We start from the raw sequence: 18463 nt of genomic DNA on the forward strand, positions 1-18463 counted from the left end.
GGACCAGTCGCCTCATTCTTTTGCAAAAGTCCCTCGTGGCTGAGTATGAACAGCCCCTTTTCTAAAAGGATTTCTCACTGGGGACAAAGGGGGAGGTGCAGTGACATCTGGTGGGGTATTGCGGACTGTCACCTGAGGGTTGCAGGGCAGAAGCTGAGTGGCTCCGTGTCCTGTGGTTGCCCAGCAAGGATGCCGCCCCTAAAAGCCCCTGGCTAACTCTCCCGTCTCGTATGTTCAGAAGTTTGGACTCTGGGTAACAAAATCGAAGACAGGGCCTCTTTAGCAGTCATCAAGCCAGCGGACAGGAGGCTGCCCGCTTCCGTCCCACCTCAGGACCTTCTCTCTCGCCTCTCTCTTTTCCCGGGAAACGCTTTCCCGGATTTCCCCATGGCTGGCCGCCCCTGGCACCTTCTCAGAGGGGCTTTTCCTTGGTTGCAATTAGTCCTCCTCCCGTCTTCTCCGCCTCTCAACCTCATTCCTGCCTTATTGTCTTCTATGAAACCGTATTACCCGTCCTTTCGTCTAGATCGCAGATTCCCTGTCCCCACGTTCCAGAAACGCCCCCGACCAGCGCAGTCCCGCTTAGCACAGCGCTTGCACCCAGCGCTTGCATCCCGCGCCCTCTCGGGTCCCACAGCGCTGGGATCCCCTAAGGCAGACGCCTCCCCCTGGCGGCGAAGGGGCGCCACTGCTCCTGACCGGGCACAAACACCACACAGAGCCTTAGACAGGGTCAGTTTTACTCAGGAGGGCGGGAGCAGCTCAACAAGGGGGCGTGGCCAGTGGTGGGCGGAGCCCTGGCTCCCGATTCGGTTGTGGGCAGGGTCTAAAGGCCAGCAGCCAGTAGGGAGGATCTGACCTTGAGGGCCGGGAAGGTGGGCGTGGTCCAGGACTAGGGGCGTGACCTTGGGTGGGCGGGGTCTACATGCCGGACACCACCCCATTGGTCTCCAAGTCGGTGAGGTTGCCTCGCATCGCCTGCTCCTCCTCAAAAGCCTTGAACAGCGAGTTGAAGTTGCCGGCTCCAAATCCCTGGAGTGGGAGAGAGCAGGTGAGCCGGGGTCCCACAGAGCGGATCGTGCTCCCTGCGGGCAGGGCTCAGGGCGGGCAGGGCTCAGGGCGTACCTGGTGGTTGTGGCGCTGGATGACTTCCAGGAAGAGTGTGGGCCGGTCCTGCATGGGTTTGGTGAAGATCTGCAGGAGGTAGCCTTTCTCATCGTAATCCACTAGGATTTTCAGCTCCTGGACCAGAGACAGGGAGTTCCGCTAGCAGAAGGCTTACTTAGCATGTGCAAGGTCCTGGGGTCAATCTCCACCACTACACACTCAAAAACGAAAGAAGTATTGATATAGGCTGACACTGGTTGAACCTTGAAGACATTATGCTAAGTGACAAAGCCCAGTCATAATAGACCACATGTTACGTGATTTCATTTATATGAAATCTGTAAGACCAAAGGTAATCTAATGATTGCCTAAAGCTGGGGTGGGGGGAGGAGGGAAGTGGAGGGGTCAGGAGGTATGATTAAGAGAACAGGGTTTCTTTGGGGGATGATGTAAATGATCTTAAACTGAACAGGGCACAGTGGCACACGACTGTAATCCTAGCAGTTTGGGAGTTGGATTGCGAGTTCAAACCCAGCTTCAGCAACTTAGTAAGGCCCTAAGCAACACAGTGAGACCCTCTCTCTAAAAAAATACAGAAAGGACTGGACATAAGGCTCAGTGGTGTAGCAGCCCTGGGTTCAATACTTGGAACACACAAAAATATTCTAAAATGGATCTTGATTTTAGCATATAGCTAACAGGGTAACCTATTTAATGTGACTTCTGTGCCAATAAAGCCGCTAAAACCAAAACCAAAAAAAAAAAAAAAAAAAAAAAACTTTCAATGGTTTCTGGCTATAGAAGTGCAAAATCCAGTGGTTGCAGTTGTACCTCGTTGGTGGAGCACTTGCCTAGCCTGTGTGAAGCACTGGGTTCAACACCACATGCAATAAATGAATAAAATAAAGGCGTTGTATCCATCTACAACTAAAAAAAAAAAATAAAGAAATGCAAATCCAGTCCAAAGAGGCCACAAGAGGAATCGCCCACTGGAAGCTGCCTGAATAGATCTCTTCTCAGACTGTCTTCAGCCCACGCTAGCCCTCTTCCTGTTCCTCGGGTACTTGGAGCTTGCTGTCACCTAGGACTTTGCACTTGGTCTTTCCTCTTCTAGGAATGTTCTTGCCAGCCCTCCTCTTGATCATGTCCTGTACAGCTTTCAACTAAAGTCACCTTCTCAGAGAGCTGGTCACTTCCTGTAAAGTAGCCCTAGGTTGCCAGTTTTAACTTTGTATGGCACCAACACACTCTCTCTCTCTTTCTGGTTTTGCCTCTGTGTGCCTGCGTGTCCTGCAGGGTAGGGGTTGGGCCAGCCTATGCGAGGTCAATGGAGCTCGGGGCTCATGGTGCCCGTGGCCCAGCATCCCCCCGGGGCCTCACCTCCAGCACGTCGATGCTCTCCTTCACCCGGATCTTGGCTGTCTTGAGATTCTCCCGAAGCTGCTTGTAGTATGTCGATGGAACACTCAGGAACTCCACGCCTCTCTCTCTCAAGTTGCGAATCTGTCCCAGAGCAGGATGAGGTCAGCCTGTGTCTTTCCAGGCTCAATGTCCCTAAGGCAGGTGGAGCTGCTGGCCACGAGAAGACAGGGGACCTGTCCTGGCTCTCCTGATTTCCAGGATGGGGTGTGATCTCAGCCCCTTCCGTCCTTGTCTGAGTCCCTTTGGATCAGGGATCCATGGCCTTCACGGAGCACCCATGATGTGCCTATCCTCCTGGTCTTGCCTCATCATGTCCGGGGAGCAATGCTGTTATGTGCACTTCGTAGCTGGGGAACGGAGGCCTTGAGAGATTGAAGTACCTATTCTAGCGGAGTAGCCAGAGTGGATTTTCTTAAAATACAAGCCAAATCAGGTCCTTGCTGACCTCAGGGTGATGCTTCATCTCAGAGTCAAATTCAAGGTCCTTGCCATGGTCCTCACCATCTGCCCCCACTTCCACCTTTGACCCCACCTCCCACCATGCTTTCCCTCACTCGTTCCGTTCCAGCCACACTGACCTCCTTGCTGTTCTGAACCTCCCTGGGATCTGCCCATCTCAGGGCCTTTGCCTGGGCTGTCCCTCCTGCCTGGCGTGCTTCTTGGAGATTTCCACAGGTTTCTGTCCTTCCAACCCTTTGCATTCTCAAAAGTCCCCTTCCCCATGTGACCTTCCGGGACCACCCAATTTTTTTTTTTTGGGGGGTGCTGGGGATTGAACCCAGGGCCTTGTGCTTACAAGGCAAGCACTCTACCGACTGAGCTATCTCCCCAGCCCCTGCATCACCCAATTTTAAGGTGAATCCCCCCACACACATTCTCCCATATCCCTGGTGGTTCCTTCCAGAACACTCACGCCACCTGTTTATTTGACTTATGTGCTTTTTGTTTCCGCAAGAGCAGAAACTGTTATTGATGTGTCCCACATACCTAAAATAGCACCTAGCACATAGTAGGTCCTCAATGAGCATCTTCTGAGTGAATGCATGAATGAGGTTGCCAGGGTCATGCAGTGAATTCCTGACAGGGCCAGGATGGGATGGGACAGTCCCGACTTTTCTCCTTAAGGGTCAGTTAGTCCCTGAGGGCTGGAGCCACAGACATAGGGTGCTTGATTTGGAGAAAAGGACAAGACTGATCTTAGATTATCATGTCCTCATTTTCAGGGTGAGGCAGCTGAAGCCCAGGAAGGGTGCTGAGTCCCCCAGAGACAAAAGGCAATGCACTTGCAGATCTGGGAGCAGGATGCAGTCTTCCTTATCCCGTGGCATCTGCCACCTCTAAGCCCAGAATGTTCTGCAGAGACCAAACTCTTGGAGTGGGGTGGGTAGGGATTATTTGCACAGGAATTGCAGGAACCAGGAAGGAGACCTGTCAGCCCTCCAGGTTGGAGAAAGGGACCCCCCAGACTGCCACTGCCCCTCCCACCCCCTCTTCAGAGACTGTCCCTGGAGCTGAAGGGAGGGGGCTTAGGAGCAGGGCTGGCATTCTAACCGCTGAGATGATGTCCTGGGTCTTGAGAGCGATGTGCTGGACCCCAGCTCCCCCGTTATAGTCCACGTATTCCTGGGAGAGGAAAAAGGCACTGTCATCTGTTCCTGTTCCCACCCCCGGCCCTGCCAGGGCCCTCAAGCCTGTTCCTCTCTCCTTCCCCAGCCAGCCAGGGTGGCACCTGGATCTGGGACTTCTTCCTGCCCATTGCGGGCTCGTTGATGGGCATCTTGATGGTCTCCTCGTAGTTGGTCACCACAATGGAGCGCAGAGAGCTGTATTCTGTGTGTACCTGTGTGTCATCCACAGACCAGAAGCGGTGGAACTGGAGGTTCCGCAGGTACCTGTGGGTGGCCAGCAGGACACATCTGATCTGTGTTCCTATCCTTCCACCTCCACCCTCCAGGATGGGTCCCCAAGTGGACTCCAGAAGGGAGACGGCAATCATGTCACACATGTTGTCATGTTGTGGCAGTTTTCCACAGGGTGGAAATAAAGTGTCTTCTAACAGAAGCCACATAGGAGGCCATGCTTGGGCAGGAGGCTGGGGGCTTCTGACATGGGCAGGGGTGTGTCTGTGCACCATGCTAGCCTTTAAGTGCCACTGAGATGGTATTAGGGACCCTTGAGAGGTGATTAGGTCACTGAGGGCTTGCCCTGAAGAGGTCATTAATGTAATGGCCAGAGCCGGTCAGTGCCCATGATTGGGTTTGTTGTAAAGGGAGCTCAACCTTTCTGTGCCCTGGCTCTGGTCTGTCCCCACCTCCCACCATGGGAGGCCAGCAGGAAGCAGACCTTGTCAGGTAGAGGCAGTCTGCCCACCTCCTCCTCACAGGGAGGGCCTGTGGACGGCTTCAGGCCCTGAACCCCTCGGCCTTCAGGGGAGTGGATGTATGGGGAATAAATGAAGGACTGGTCCAGGTGCCCACCCACCCACCACCCTGTCCTGTTTTCCACCTGGTACTAGAACTGAGGCGTGGGCCTTGTGGGGAGGGGAGGCCAGGACTCACCATTCTGAGGCAGGCAGCATCTCCTGATCAGGTTGATTTCCTACAACGTGATCGATGATCTCCAGCCCACACTTGGGCCTAGGAAAAGGACAGTGTGGGGGGTGAGGAGAAGGCGACCCCCAAATGTCACCTTTCCACTGCCGCCCAATAATAACCACAGCTCAGACCTACGCAGCTCTTCCCAGGCACCAAGGCGCTTTGTTACCTCATTAGTAGGATCCCTGCTTTATAGATGAAGGCACAGAGGCATAGAAAACTGCAGCGCCTGCCCAAGGTTCAGCGGCTGAGGCGGGAGGCAGCCGGGATTTGAACTGGGGCCCTCGGGTGTGCTCTGTGTTCCAGGAGCTCAGCCCCATCCCAGAAGCCCAGTCCACACAGAGGACAGGGACAGGCTCTGCACCCACCTCAGGGTCTCCACCAACTCCTGGAGCCAGGGACACTCACAGCTTGGGAAGCAGCGAGTCCTTGAGGACTGGGGCCTCGAATCCAGGCAGGAACCGGCCAGCGTAGCTCATGCTCTCCACCAGGGTGTGTGTGGTGTCCCCATACTGGGGGTGGGAAGCAGCCTGGCTCAGCCATGAGCACCACCAGTGCTGGGCTCTTTCCATGGCACCACCCACCAGTGGGATGGTGTAATGGGTGAGTGAGGGGCGTCCCTGCATGTCAGTGGGTGCTGACAGGAGGGACGGGGACACCAATGTGAACTCACCGTCTGCAGCACAGCAAACTTCACCTTCCCGAACTTGTCTTCCTCCACCCAGGGCTCCCGCACTATTTTGGCTCCCCGTTCCCGGGCTTTCTGCAGGGAGAGGGAGCAGGGGGGCGGTGAGGGCTGGGGCCTCCCCGAGTCCAGTCCTTGCTGCTGCTGCTGCTGTGGGGTTGGCTTCCCCGGGGTCCTGACATAGCAGCATCAGCTGTCCCCCATACTGGGCCTCAGGCCCACCGGGCAGGGAAGGAAACTGAGGTCCAGGCTCAGAGTTGGGGTGTGGGGGACAAAGCAGGTGGGGTGTGTGTACATCTCCTGTTCACTCTGTGGCCCTTCTCCCTTTCCAGTCCTTAGCTTCCCTCCCTGTAAGAAGAGAGGATGGATAAAAAGAATGGGAGCTGACATCACGAAGTGACCCATGTGTGTCACTGGAAACTGAAGATGAAAGTGAGGACACACAGCAAGGGGCAGGCTTCTGTCACCGGAACTCGGTGTGTCACGCCAACATCCAGCCCTGACCACCCAGGGGGTCCCCGTGGCAGGCAGAGGGCAGGCTCTTGTCCCAGGCCAGCCCAGCTGCAATCTCACCTGCACAATGTAGTCACAGTCTTCCACCTGGAACGCGATGTCCTTCACACCGTCCCCATGTTTCACCAGGTGGTCACCCATCTCTGTGGTGGGCAAGGGGCACTGACACTGGAGTTCAAGGCCCCTGGCCAGGCTCAGCCTTCTGGGTTCAGCCCCCTCATGCCCCTGCCCAGCCCCTGCCCTCCCCGCACCCTGACCCCACTCCAACAGCCCAGTTGCCACCTCGGGCCCCTCACCTCTGTTCCAGGGGTTGAGCGCAGAGGAGAAGACAAACACAATCTACCATGGTGGAGAAGGGTGTGACGGGTGGCTCAGGGCAGTGTGGGCAGACGCACCCTCCCCTCCTTGCTGCTCACCCCAACACACCCCTGGTGGAGCAGAAGGGCCAGCCAAGGGACTCCTGAATCATGGCTTCTAGCTCCTTCTCTGCCTAGGTTTCTCCCACAGGTCCAGAGGGCTGGGGACTCTCTCCTGTGGCAGCCCTGGGTCCCCTGATCAGCTGTGGGGTTCCCTGGGGAGGACTCCAGGGCGCCCCTGGGTCTTAGCACTGCTGAATCTCCCCATCCAATGTCCTGGGCTTCCTGAATCTGTGTGGGGCCAGCCTCCGGCCAGGCTGAGGAGACTCGCCTGGGAAGACCCCTGGTGCAAATCACTGGCCACGTCAGAGCCCTCAAGACACCGCGAGTGCAGGGGCCCCGGGGTGTGGACGCACCTGTCCTTGCTTGACCACGTGGCTGACCACCTCCCGGGAGCCTGTCTCCAGGCCCCTGTAGGCGAGTGGCTCAAAGCCCATCTTGCTGCAGTAGAAGGAGGCAGCCTGATGACAGAGTGGCCACAGGGTTCATGAGGGTGGAGGGGTGGCCTGGGGCCCAGTCAAGCGTCCCCATCCCCTGTCTGCCTCTTGCCCAGGAGCAGAGACTGTACTGGGGAGAAAGCTGCTCTCTGTACATTCTGCCCTCAGACAAGTTTCCTGCCAGGGTCCAAAGTGTTGGTCCAACTGGGCCCTGATCCTCCCCCTCCTGCAGCCACCTCCACGGCTGGGGGGTGCCCCGGTCCAGGAGGCCCTCTTGCCTGTCCCCTGCCCACTCCACCACCTTGCCCCAGCTTCTACCTGCTTGGCGTTGCCAACCCAGAAGGTCACAGAGTGGAAGTGAACGAATCGGCCTCTCTCGGGCTGCAGGAGGAGGGGAGGAGGCTGAGTCCCGGGAGGAGGTCTGGAGAAGTACAGGTGGAGGTTCCAGCTGCCAGCTCCCTATCCCGCACTCAGCCCCGACCGAGAAGCCGAAGCCATGGAGCTTTGCCTGGCCTCAGGAGTCGCTGCTCATGCGCAAGGTGAGCTCCTGCAGTGTTCGGGATTGGGAATGGCCCTCGGGGGGTCAGCCCCGCTTTCCCAGAAGGAATAGCCCTAGCAGCATGGGCTTAGGGGAGACCTTAGGAAGAACTTCCAGAGGAGAAGAGATCAGCAGGTATATCAGAAGAGGTAAAAGGTTTTCAGGAGGGCGAACGGGAGTCCAGCTCAGGGTGTGGAGCCCAGGGGTAAACTCCTGTGTGGCTGGGACATGCCAGATCCTCAGTCGTTGTTCCTCCTCTGCTCTGCTGACACGCTGGTCTCCCCATCCTCAACTCCCTCGTAGACCCAGGCCCCACATTCCCCTCCCACTCACCTTTGCTCCTTTGTCACTATAAGTCGTCTAAGGAGAAAGAAAAAGACAGTGAGGCTCTGCCAGGGGCCCAGGCACTGCTGAAGTCTCATGAGAGGTCCCTCCGCAGGGAGCCAGCATGGCCCCAGGCAGACCCCTCACCATGGCTGATCTCCGTCCAGCTTCCTGCCAGGAATACAGAGAGAAGCAGCCTGGGGAGAGCTGGACAGAGGTATTTACCAGGAGGCAGGGCCCACCCCTGACCTCCCTGGCCTTCCTGGGGGTGGGGAGCTGAGTCCAACCAGGAAGGCCCTGGTCCAGGAAGGCCTTGGCTAACAGGCCAAGGCGATGCTGCCAGCCTCAGAGGGGAGTGGGGGCAGAGCCAGGGGGAAGGAGCCCAGGGACATCCCTCCAGGTCCCCAGGGTGGGACCATGATCTTTGCTATCCAGATGCAAAGCTCAGAAGCCAAGGCCAGCTTGAGTGGCAGCCTCAGAACTTCTTACTCAGGGAATTTGGGAGCTGGTCTTGAAGCCCTGTTGGCACAACGGACATGTAGACTGTATTTGGGATAAAAGGGTGCATTCCTTGGCGGTTGGTCATGTGCACAGGGTTTTGCATCCTGGTCCTGCTTTGTAGTGTGTGACTGGGCCAAGCCACAGACCCTCTGAGCCTCAGTTTCTCCGTCTATAAACTATGGGGGGTTCTGTGAGATACAGTGCAAGTCTTGGAGTCACACCTCACACAGCTCAGTGCACAGCATGCAGGGACGAGAGCTGTTTGTTTGTGATGTGGGGGTTCCTGATGGGGACTGGGGTCCTTGCCATTGCTGTGGCCTGAGTATTGGAAGAGAAGTGTTGGGCCCAGGCTCCAGCGCCCTCCAGCCTCTGGCGCCGCACCTGTCCCTCCAAACTCTTTTCATTGCTTTGAGGATGGAAATCCAGGCCAGCAGCCCTGGGGGGGAGCACAGGACGGAGGACTGTCCCAGGCCATGCAGTTGGCAAGTGGCAGAGCAGAACTGGAATGTGAACCAGGGTTTTCACCTCCAGGGCCCACAGTTTCAATTGCAGAGAAATGGGTGATGTTGGTGTCCCGAAGACATGAGGCCAGAGTGGCCAACACATTTTCCCGAGGTCACGGAGCTGGTGAGAGCAGGTTTGTGCACTCTGGCTACTGGCCTCTGCAGTTGGCTCATTCCACCCTTGGAGATATCTTCTCCCTTCCTTTCTCTGTGTTCTGGGCTCTTTCTAGGCGGGCAAGGTGGTCCCACCGCCTCATTCTTCCCCTCCCAATGGCTCTCCAGGCTTCACGTGTTGTCCACCTCAGCTCCCTGAGTCTATTTTCTGAGTCTTTTTTTTTTTTTTTTTTCAGTGCTGGGGATTGAACCCAGGGCCTTGTGCTTGACATGTAAGCACTCTACCAACTGAGCTCTATCCCAGCTCCCTGAGTCTATTTTCCACCTGAGAAAACAGAGTGGAGGTCATAGGCCTAGAAGGTTCCATTGGGGGAGAAGGACTCAGTGCTGTCCACCCATCCCCCAGGCCAGCAGGAACACCTAGTCCCTAGTTGCTGCGGCTAATTCAAACCCCTGTTCCTGGAGCCTGGCCTGGCGAACATCCTGGGTGTAAGGTCAATGTTTGCTGAATGCAGGAATGACGCCATGAGCAGCCTCGGGGGCCAAAGGCTGGTGTCCAGTTCGGCTGAGCAGGGGTGGTGACTTTGTTTCTCTTCCCCTCTGGACTTTGCTTCCAGAAACGTTGTGGGTCTGAGTCCCATTCTGGATCCCTGCAGGTGCCACTGCCATCCATGGGCAGAGCTCGGGGAGGAGACTCTATGGGGTCTCTGGAGCACCTTTGTCCCTTCCTGATGCAGCTGACCGGGCTGGGCTCAGGTGACAACAGACTAGCCTCAGTGGGTTGTGGCCATCACTCTCTGTGCCCAGCCTGTGCCAGGAGGTGGGTTCCAGGGGCCTTGCTCAACGGTCCTTCTAAACAGATGGCTCCTAACACCCAGCCCAGACCACATCCTAGTGTGCAGAAAGGGTGCACATTGGGGGCGGGGTTGGCACCCTGGAAACTGAATTTCAGAAATTATAAGAATGGTTGTGCCCAGAGGGTTTGCACAATCAGGGCGGAGGTGTAGCTGGTGGTAGAGCAGCTGCCTACCATGTGCAAGGCCCTGGGTTTGATCCTCGGCACAATAGGCGAGACACACACACACACACACACTCACACACACACATACACATTCAGACAGTGGTTTCTACTTCCCTGGAATTTGGGGATGTGTCTGCAGAGGGTGCTAACACCCCACCCCCAGCAAAAACCCTGGACCCTGGACTCTGGCTCAGCCCAGCTCCCCCAGTAGAGACCATGTCCCAGCCCTCTGCAGGAGCGGAGCATGTGACCCACCACGCGGAGGACTCTGGGAGCCTGTGCTGGCTTCCTCCTGACTTTCCCCTTCACTGCGGTGGCCCTGCACTTTCCCTCTAATGAATCCCAGCAGGCCTGTGGCTGTAAGCCAGGCCCTGCGCGCACTCCTAGCAAATCACTGAACCTGGGGCTGCTCTTGGGGACTTTGGATGCTGTGGTGGCAGCCATGGGGTTCTCCGGCTCAACCCTGACACACTGATGATGACCCTTGCTTTAGATGGCAGAAGCATTGTTTGGGACCAACAGCAGCTTCCCGGGAAGTGAGTGTGAGTCCTGCGGCAGCCCTGGCTGCCTTCCTCCCTGGCGCTGTGACGGCTGCCAACTGGCAGCCTGGCCCTGTACTTCACAGTCCCAGTTGCCTGACGCTAACTCCAAGCAGAAGCCAGGTAAAATTGCTCCACTCAGTGAGCCAGATCCTGACTCCTGGATGGTGGCAGCAGGGAGACACGCCTCTGTGGGGCCACATATGGCGGAAATGCCATGGAGCTGCTGGGCCACCTGGGTCGCTTACAGATGCCTCCACTACAAGGCTGGCTCTTGAATGGGACCATTTAAGATCAGGCTGCTCTCAAGTCCGCCCTCCCTCCCTCCTTCCCTCCTCCCTCCCTTTCTTCTTCCCTTATTTCTTTCCTTCCTTCCCTCCCTCCTCCTTTCCTCCCTCCCTCTCTGCCTCCTCCCTCCCTTTCTTCTTTCTTTCCTTCCTTCCCTCCTCCTTCCCTCCTCCTGCCCCCCTTCCTTCCCTCCCTCTCTGCCTCCTCCCTCCCTCCCTTGCTCCTTTTCCATGCCAGCGATGGAACCTGGGGCCTGGCACATGGGAGTCACATGCCACACCCCAGTCCCAGCTGCTTATTTCTGGTGTGGATTCCTTGAACTCAAGATCCCCACCCACAGCAGCATGTTGGGGAGGGCACCTTACAGGGCCTGGCCCCTCCCACCCACTCCTGGCAATCTGGTGTCACTCTGCTCTCGATTGCCCTGGTCCCTTGCATTTTGCAGCCGTGGCCTGAGCATGACTGCACTTCACTCAGCCTCTCCCAGTGCACACAGCTCAGTGAGCAGGCGGTCAAGGTCAGACCAGACCCAGCAAGGCACGTTCCTCTAGGCTGCCCAGGCTCAGAACCAAAGGGGTAGAGGCATTACACACACACACACACACACACACACACACACACATATCTTCTACATAATTTATTTAACTTTTATTTATAATTATGCATACCCATATATAATCTATATTATTCCTGTAACACACACACACATTGTTTTATTTACTGTCAAATAATTTATTGTTTTGCAATGTTGGAAATCAAATCCAAGGCCCACTGGAGCAACCGCCAGCCCTGGGTGGTCAGTTATATAAACCTTCCTTTTTTTTGGTACTAGGGGTTGAACCCAGGGGTGCTTTGCCACTGAGCTAGCTCCCTAGCCCTTAAAAAATTTGTTTTATAAATTTTGAGACAGGTTGTTGCTAAGTTGCTGAGGTTGACCTCCAACTTACAATCCTCCTTCCTGTGCCTCCTGAGTCAATGAGAGTTCAGGTGTATGCCACTACACCCGGCTGTATATACCCATTTTGGAAATTCGTGAAAAATCAGGATTTCTTCCTGAACCTAATGAATCTTTCTGGTTAAGATGTATCAAAATATTCTGTGAAATAACTTTTTTTCCATCCTATACAGTCTTCCTGGACAAAAGTTTCTCACTATCCCTTGGAGGGCACACCCCCAATAACCTGAGAACCTTCCCCTAGGCCCTGCCTCGTAAAGTTCCCACTGCCTCCTCGAAGCATCAGACTGGGACCAAGCCTTCATCACATGGGCTTTTGGGGACATTCAAGATCCAAACTGATTTTTCAACAACAGAAAGAACCTGGGAGGCTCAGCTCAATAGCAAAGGACATTCGTGATATTTTCGGAAGATCTCTCTTCCTGAAGAAAACTCCCATTGCTGCCTTACCAAGCTGATTCCATCTTTGACATCTGAATCCAGTTCCCACTGGCCATGGGCTGGCATGATTTTGAACCAGATGTCTCCAGCAGTCCCTCTGCAAGCAGCATGAAACTAAATCTGTGGACTCTAGTGAGGGCCCAAGGATGGGCGGTCCTCGGTGGGGGTCACCCGGGGAGCCCTGATGCCCTGATCGCCTGATCAGTGCACGCCTTGCCCTGACATTGTGAATTCTGTTTCTGGGGACAACACACGTGTCCTGTGGGATTATGCCCCTTGTGTGTGTATCCTGACAGGCCAGTGCATTGCCTTCATCCTGGAAAGTGTTCAGGTCGACTTCACCTCGAAAGCGTGTGCTGTGCCAACTTGCAGAGAAGCCAAACCTCATTCTCTAAGACAAACTTTGATGACTGATGGGACTCATTTTAGCTGGCTGCATCCAGGATCTCCGAAGGGCATAAACGAGATGGATGCTGTACATTGGTCTTACCCTGCTGCATGGGATCCTAGAGACAATAATTTTGCTGTTAAGTTGTCTTGGCCAAGAGCAAAGGAAGGAAGGGCTGGGAAGGTAGCTCAGCTGGTAGAGTGCTTGCCTCGCAAGCACAAGGCCCTGAGTTCGATCCCCAGTTAAAAAAAAAAAAAAAAAAAAAAAAAAAAAAGAGCAAAGGGAACAGATCATGCAGAATTACAGGGACTCTGAAAGGCCTGACTACAAGGCCATCAGCTGGAGATGGGGATCTGGGAATTTCCTACCAACCCTGGTAAGAGGGAACTTTCCATGTAATGATGAGGAAAGAGCAAGATATACTTCGTTTAAAAAAAAAAAAAAGGCACAAGACAGTGTATTTGATAAGTTACCAATTGTGGAAAACAAAACATTGTTTGCAGGTGGTTTTCATTTTCTTCTTGCCATTGGTTGGGATTGTCTGCAGTGCAAAACATGCCAACGATGTCACCACAATCGTTGAGACATGAGTCGGTGAAGTTTGTCCTTTGAGAGCTTCAGCTTTTCTGAGCAAGGACTGCACAGTGTCTTTGGGATTATTTCCTTTTTTGTACACTGTCCTTCCTGATGTTTACACAATCAGGGAGGGGTTGTATTTGCTGAGGTATAACTGTCATGGAGGGAAAGTCACTGTTCTCAGTGTACACTTAAGTTTCCCTGGAAAGCATCTACAGTTGTGTCACTGTCACCACAATCGAAATAAAGAACAAATCCATGGGGCTGGGGAGATAGCTCAGTTGGTAGAGTGCTTGCCTTGTAAGCACAAGGCCCTGGGTGCGATCCCCAGCAACCCCCCCAAAAAAAAGAACAAATCCACCACCCCCAAATGTACCCACGCCCTTCCACACTCCCTCCCTCCCCTACCCCCATGGGGCTCTGGCAACCAAGGATCTCTTTCCTGGCCCTATAGTTTTGCCTTCTCCAGAAAATCATCCAAATGCATTGGACAGTGTGTAGTCTTGGGAGTGTTTTGTAGCAGGGGGATTGAACCCAGGGCTTTGCTCCTGTTGGCAAGTGCTCCACTACTGAGCCACATCCCGGTCCTTATTTTTTATTTACAGAGAGAGTCTTGTTAAGTTGCTGAGGCTGGCCTCAAACTTGCAACCCTCCTGCCTCAGCCTCCTGAGTTGCTGGGATCACAGGTACGGCCGCTGTGCCTGTGGAACACCATAATTTTTAATTTTTACCTAGTTTAACTTAAGTCCCTTTTCTTATGTCCTTTGTGTTTTGGGTGTTCTAAGAAGTAAGTTGACATTTTAATGTAAAAGAAAGGGTCTTCAGCGAGAGGGGTGTGATCCACCAAGCAGTCACCTCTGCAGAGTGCTTTCTCAAAATAGCATGTATGCAGTGTCATGGACTCCCCCCATTTCCTGGTCACTCTGTGTTACATGCCAGTGACTGCGGTAAGCTTGTGACATGCCCTGCCCTTTCCTCATCCAGTCCCTCCTCAATTCTCTGAGCTAGGTGCTATTACCACCCCCATTTTACAGACTGGAAAGTAGAGGCTCAGAGAAGTGCCTCAGGACACACAGCTAGTAAGTCAACACGAGAAAATTGAACCCAGGCCTGCCTCTCACCAAGGTCCACACTCTAAGCGATCTCACCATGCTGTAGGCCATCAGACTTTGCAGAGGCCGCCTCCAAAATCCCCTCTACCTCATCTTCTAGCAGCAGGGAAATCGGCTCTCCGGGTGCTTCTCATTAAGATCCTGCAGAAAGTTCCACTTCCTTTGGTCCATGGCTGAGTGGAAAGGGCAGGCCTGGCACAGAGGCCAGGTAGTGGCGGGAGGTGGTGGGAGCCCCCAGTGCAGAGCAAAGGCTCCGCACAGGCAGGACTTGTGTGCTCGTGACCATTGCTAGCTGAGCAGCCTGGGCAACTCACTTCACCCCTAGAGCCTCGGTCTGCAAAGTGGGAATGACAATGGGACCTGCCTCACAGGGTTGCTGTGAGAACCATCTGACCTGGCTATGCAGAGAGCCCAGTTCCATGCCTGGCATGTGGCAGGCACTCCATTAATGATCACCAAACGGGTTTATTGTTAAAAGGAAGGAAAGGGGGTCTCAAATGTCAATTAGGGAGTTTGGATTTTAGCTTTGAGGCAATGGGGAGCTCTTGAAGGTTTTATAGCAGAATAGCAACATGATCGGAACCTTAAGGCCTACTCTGCTGAAGGTCAGCATATGGAAGGGGCTCAGAGGACACCCACCCAGTGTCTACCTGCTGTGCTTGCACCAGAGTGGCTGGACAGCTGCTTTGTGCTTATTATGTTTGGGAAACAAATAAACCAAGAGGTTTTAGTTACAATTTAAAATCAGATCTCAGCCAGGCACAGTGGCCCTTGCTTCAGTCCCAGCTTCTCAGAAAGCTGAGGCAGGAGGATCAATAGATTCCAAGAGTCTGAAATGAACCTGGGCAATACAGGGAGACCCCAACTTAAAAAAAAAAAAGTGGGTAAAAAACAAGGAATAGCCCTGAGCTCTGCTTCCTAGGATCCACAAGTACAGATACCCAGACAGACAGACACACTGAGGATTCTGAGGAGCAAGCCTGTGGACAGATTGTCCCTCCTCCCCTGCCAGGCTGCACAGCCCCCAAGCAAGGACTGAGATCTCAGATGGGTAGCTGAGTGGGTGAGGGCCGACCAAGGTGCCCATCGGGTCCTGTTATCAGGGCTGGTACAGATGGACAGGCAGCTGGGAGGGGCTGCTCTTTATCTTTTGAGGCACAGAGCTGTGAGCCTGAGCTTTGGCGTGACAGGCAGCGGTTTCACCAGGTACCAATGACAGGCTGGAGTGTCCAGAAAGCTGATGGCACAGGATACAAGATCTCTGGAGACTGGACCCTGTGATCTCAGGCCACTCCCAAGTCCTCTCTGAGTATTAGTGCCCCAAAGCCTGCAAGCAGGGGGTACTGGATCTGACCTGGTCTGAAGGCTGCCCTCTGTGCTAGGGGACATGGAGGAGAGGCCTGGCTACCCCGTTCTTGCCTCTCCAGGCTCCATTCCACCTTTGAGGGCTCCCCACTTTTGCTTGGGGGTCATCGCTTTCTAGGCTCTGTGTGTGGGGTGGGGCGTGGGAGCTAGACTTAGCCAATGGGAATCCCTTGATTGGTTCAGGGCTGATCAGGGAGCAGAAGGGTTTGGCCTGGGACTTCCCCTTGAGAAGTGGTTGCCTCTGAACTTGGGGTTTGCCAGTCCGATTGAAGGTCCTGCGGCGGCTGTGTTGAAGCCCTGAGGGAGCACTGTGCCTGTGGTGGAAGGCAGCACAGGAACTCAGAGCGCAGAGGGGCCTCCCAGGAACCCGACGCCTCCCCTTGGCCTTAGCTAGCTCAAGCAGAGAGTCCTGATGAAGGGAGGAGAATGCATCACAGTAGGAAGAGCGGCATCTGAGCACATCTTCACCGTGGCAGAGTTGGTGGAGGAGGGCGTGGGCTCAGCAGGGAGGAATATGCATCAACACTGGTTAGGTTTGGTGGCACAAAATGACAAAATCAGCAGACCTTAGCAGGTTCCATTTTTATTTTAAGTTCTCTTAAGCCCATATGCCAGTTCAAAGCCAGCCTCAGCAACTTACTGACACCCTGTCTCCAAACAAAAGGTTGGGGATGTGACTGAGTGGTGAGGCAACCCTGGGTCCAATCCCCAGTGACCCTTGTCAAAAAAGCCACGTGCCATAGCACATTACATGGATATGACAGATGTCAACAAGCTCAGGAGTATATGGAAGCATAAAAAAGGAGTGAAATTATCTGGAAGTGACGAGATTTGAGCATTTATTAGCTTTAATAATTTACTTGGGGGGTGTTTTTGTTGATTTTAAACTCAATTTTTAAACATTATCTAAGTTCAAGTAATGTTGTTGAAAAGCAAACTCACGGGCTTCCTGAGGAGTAGACGAGCACTCTCCTGAGTCCCCAGGAGGCCCCTCCACAGTGGGGGCCTCAGGGTTGGGTGGGGTGATGGAAGAAATCCGTGTCTGGAGGCTGAGCCTGAGGTGGCAGCAAAGCCCAGTGCACATCAAAGGGATTTCTTACCCTCAGTCCAAACTACCACCTGTTAGTAGCTCTGCCGTTCGCATAAGCCATGGCGGAGTTACTCAAGACCAGCCTTTGACCCCTTCCAGGCTGAACCTGGGCCCTTGCCACCCAAAGGGCCCAGGCTTGCGAACATGCCCCACCTTTCCCTTCGGGGTGCTGAGTCGTGTTCTTGGCAGGAGAGTCCCTTTGGCCTTCAACACATTGCTTAACCCCTCTGCATCCCCCTTTCCCCATTTCCAAATATTAGGGAGAGTTGTGGTGTGTCCGTGTTACCTGCAGGGACAGAGGTGGCCATGTGTCCAGTGCAATGTGTCTGCATTCAGCATAACCTTGTGAGGTCGCTCCTATCACACCCATTTTGCAGTTGAGGAAACTGAGGCTCTAAGAAACTAAATGGTTCACACTAGCAGGTGGAGGTGGGTTCCTTTCTCCTCACCTGCATCCGAGCTTCTCAGTTTCCTGGTGCACCTCACTGCCTCCAGAGACCCAAAGGATTTCTTACAAACAAAAGGGTGTGAGAGGCCACTAGGCAGGGACTTGAAAGTCCAGTGCCCCAGGAGCCAGGAGAGTGACAGGCAGCAGAGCTGCTGGCATGGTGCAGAGTTGCTGGCCACACTCTGTCAAGAAGGATGATGAGAGCTCTAGCCAGTTGCTTCCTGTGGGACATGGGCCCAGCTTGGCCAGATTTTGTTCAAGAGAACTTAGTCACTTGAGCTGCTGTGTGAAGCCATTGATTTAAAATTGCTCTCTTCTGAATTTCCATGCCATATCCAGAACAGGAAGTCCACAGACAGGGTGTAGACTGGTGGTTGCCGGGCGCTGGGGACATGGGTGACTGCTTCATGGGCACAGAGTTTCCCTTAGAGCTGGTGGAAAGAAATGTTCTGGAACTAGGCCACGTGATAGCTGCTTACCACTGAGAACGTGCGTATCACCTCTGAGTTTTCACTTTAAAATGCTTCCTTTTGTGTTATTTGAATCTTGTTTCAATAAGATGAATGTTATTGGTTTTAATTTCTTCTCCTGTCTTTTCCCAGGACTGAAACCAGGGCCTTGCACATGCCAGGCCAGTGCTCTACCACTGAGTCACATCCCAGGTCTTTTGGTTTTATTTTGAGACAGTCTCACTAAGTTGCCCATCCGGCCTCCAACTTGCCATCTTCTTGCCTCAGCCTCCCGAGTAGCTGGGATTAAAGGTAAAATTTCTTTATGTTTTTGTGCACTTTCATAAAAGAGTCGGGGTGTTGCTATGCTACCCAGGCTGGGTTCCAACTCCTGAGCTCAAGAAATCTTCCCACTTCAGCTTCCCAAGCAGCTGGGACTACTACATGGTGGAACACCAGGCCTTTTAAATATTGGAAAATCACATACTTTATTGAAGATATCTTATGCAGAAAAGTGCCTAGAAGTGTATAGTTCTGAATTTGCATAAACTGAACACATCTATTTAATCAACTCAGATACGTGGACTTTTTTGTTGTTGTTTTTTGTATGTTTGTTTTTTTGTTATTGAGGAGTGAA

The 18463-nt window shown here is 53.8% G+C and overlaps 1 protein-coding gene across 1 annotated transcript; it reads right to left on the minus strand.

Annotated features, from left to right (window-relative positions):
- Positions 1 to 723: 723 nt before the first annotated feature.
- Hpd (4-hydroxyphenylpyruvate dioxygenase) lies at positions 724 to 8251 on the minus strand. Its single transcript, XM_047562535.1, has 14 exons — positions 8184 to 8251; positions 8046 to 8072; positions 7493 to 7555; positions 7094 to 7198; positions 6618 to 6660; positions 6382 to 6464; positions 5797 to 5886; positions 5532 to 5635; positions 5088 to 5165; positions 4259 to 4421; positions 4081 to 4152; positions 2488 to 2610; positions 1126 to 1242; positions 724 to 1032 (listed from the first exon to the last, which is right to left on the minus strand). The coding sequence occupies exons 1-14, from the start codon at positions 8184 to 8186 to the stop codon at positions 922 to 924; spliced, it is 1182 nt and encodes a 393-aa protein (XP_047418491.1). The 5' UTR covers positions 8187 to 8251; the 3' UTR covers positions 724 to 921.
- Between the last annotated feature and the right edge of the window lie 10212 nt (positions 8252 to 18463).

This window comes from Sciurus carolinensis, chromosome 8 (genome assembly GCF_902686445.1).
Source record: "Sciurus carolinensis chromosome 8, mSciCar1.2, whole genome shotgun sequence".
Lineage (NCBI taxonomy): Eukaryota > Metazoa > Chordata > Mammalia > Rodentia > Sciuridae > Sciurus > Sciurus carolinensis.

Coding starts and splice junctions, on each gene's coding strand:
- Hpd (XM_047562535.1), bottom strand. Junction 7,199..7,492: donor GGGTTGGCAACGCCAAGCAG/GTAGAAGCTGGG, acceptor CTCTGTCATCAG/GCTGCCTCCTTCTACTGCAG. Junction 6,465..6,617: donor GCTCAACCCCTGGAACAGAG/GTGAGGGGCCCG, acceptor TGCCCACCACAG/AGATGGGTGACCACCTGGTG.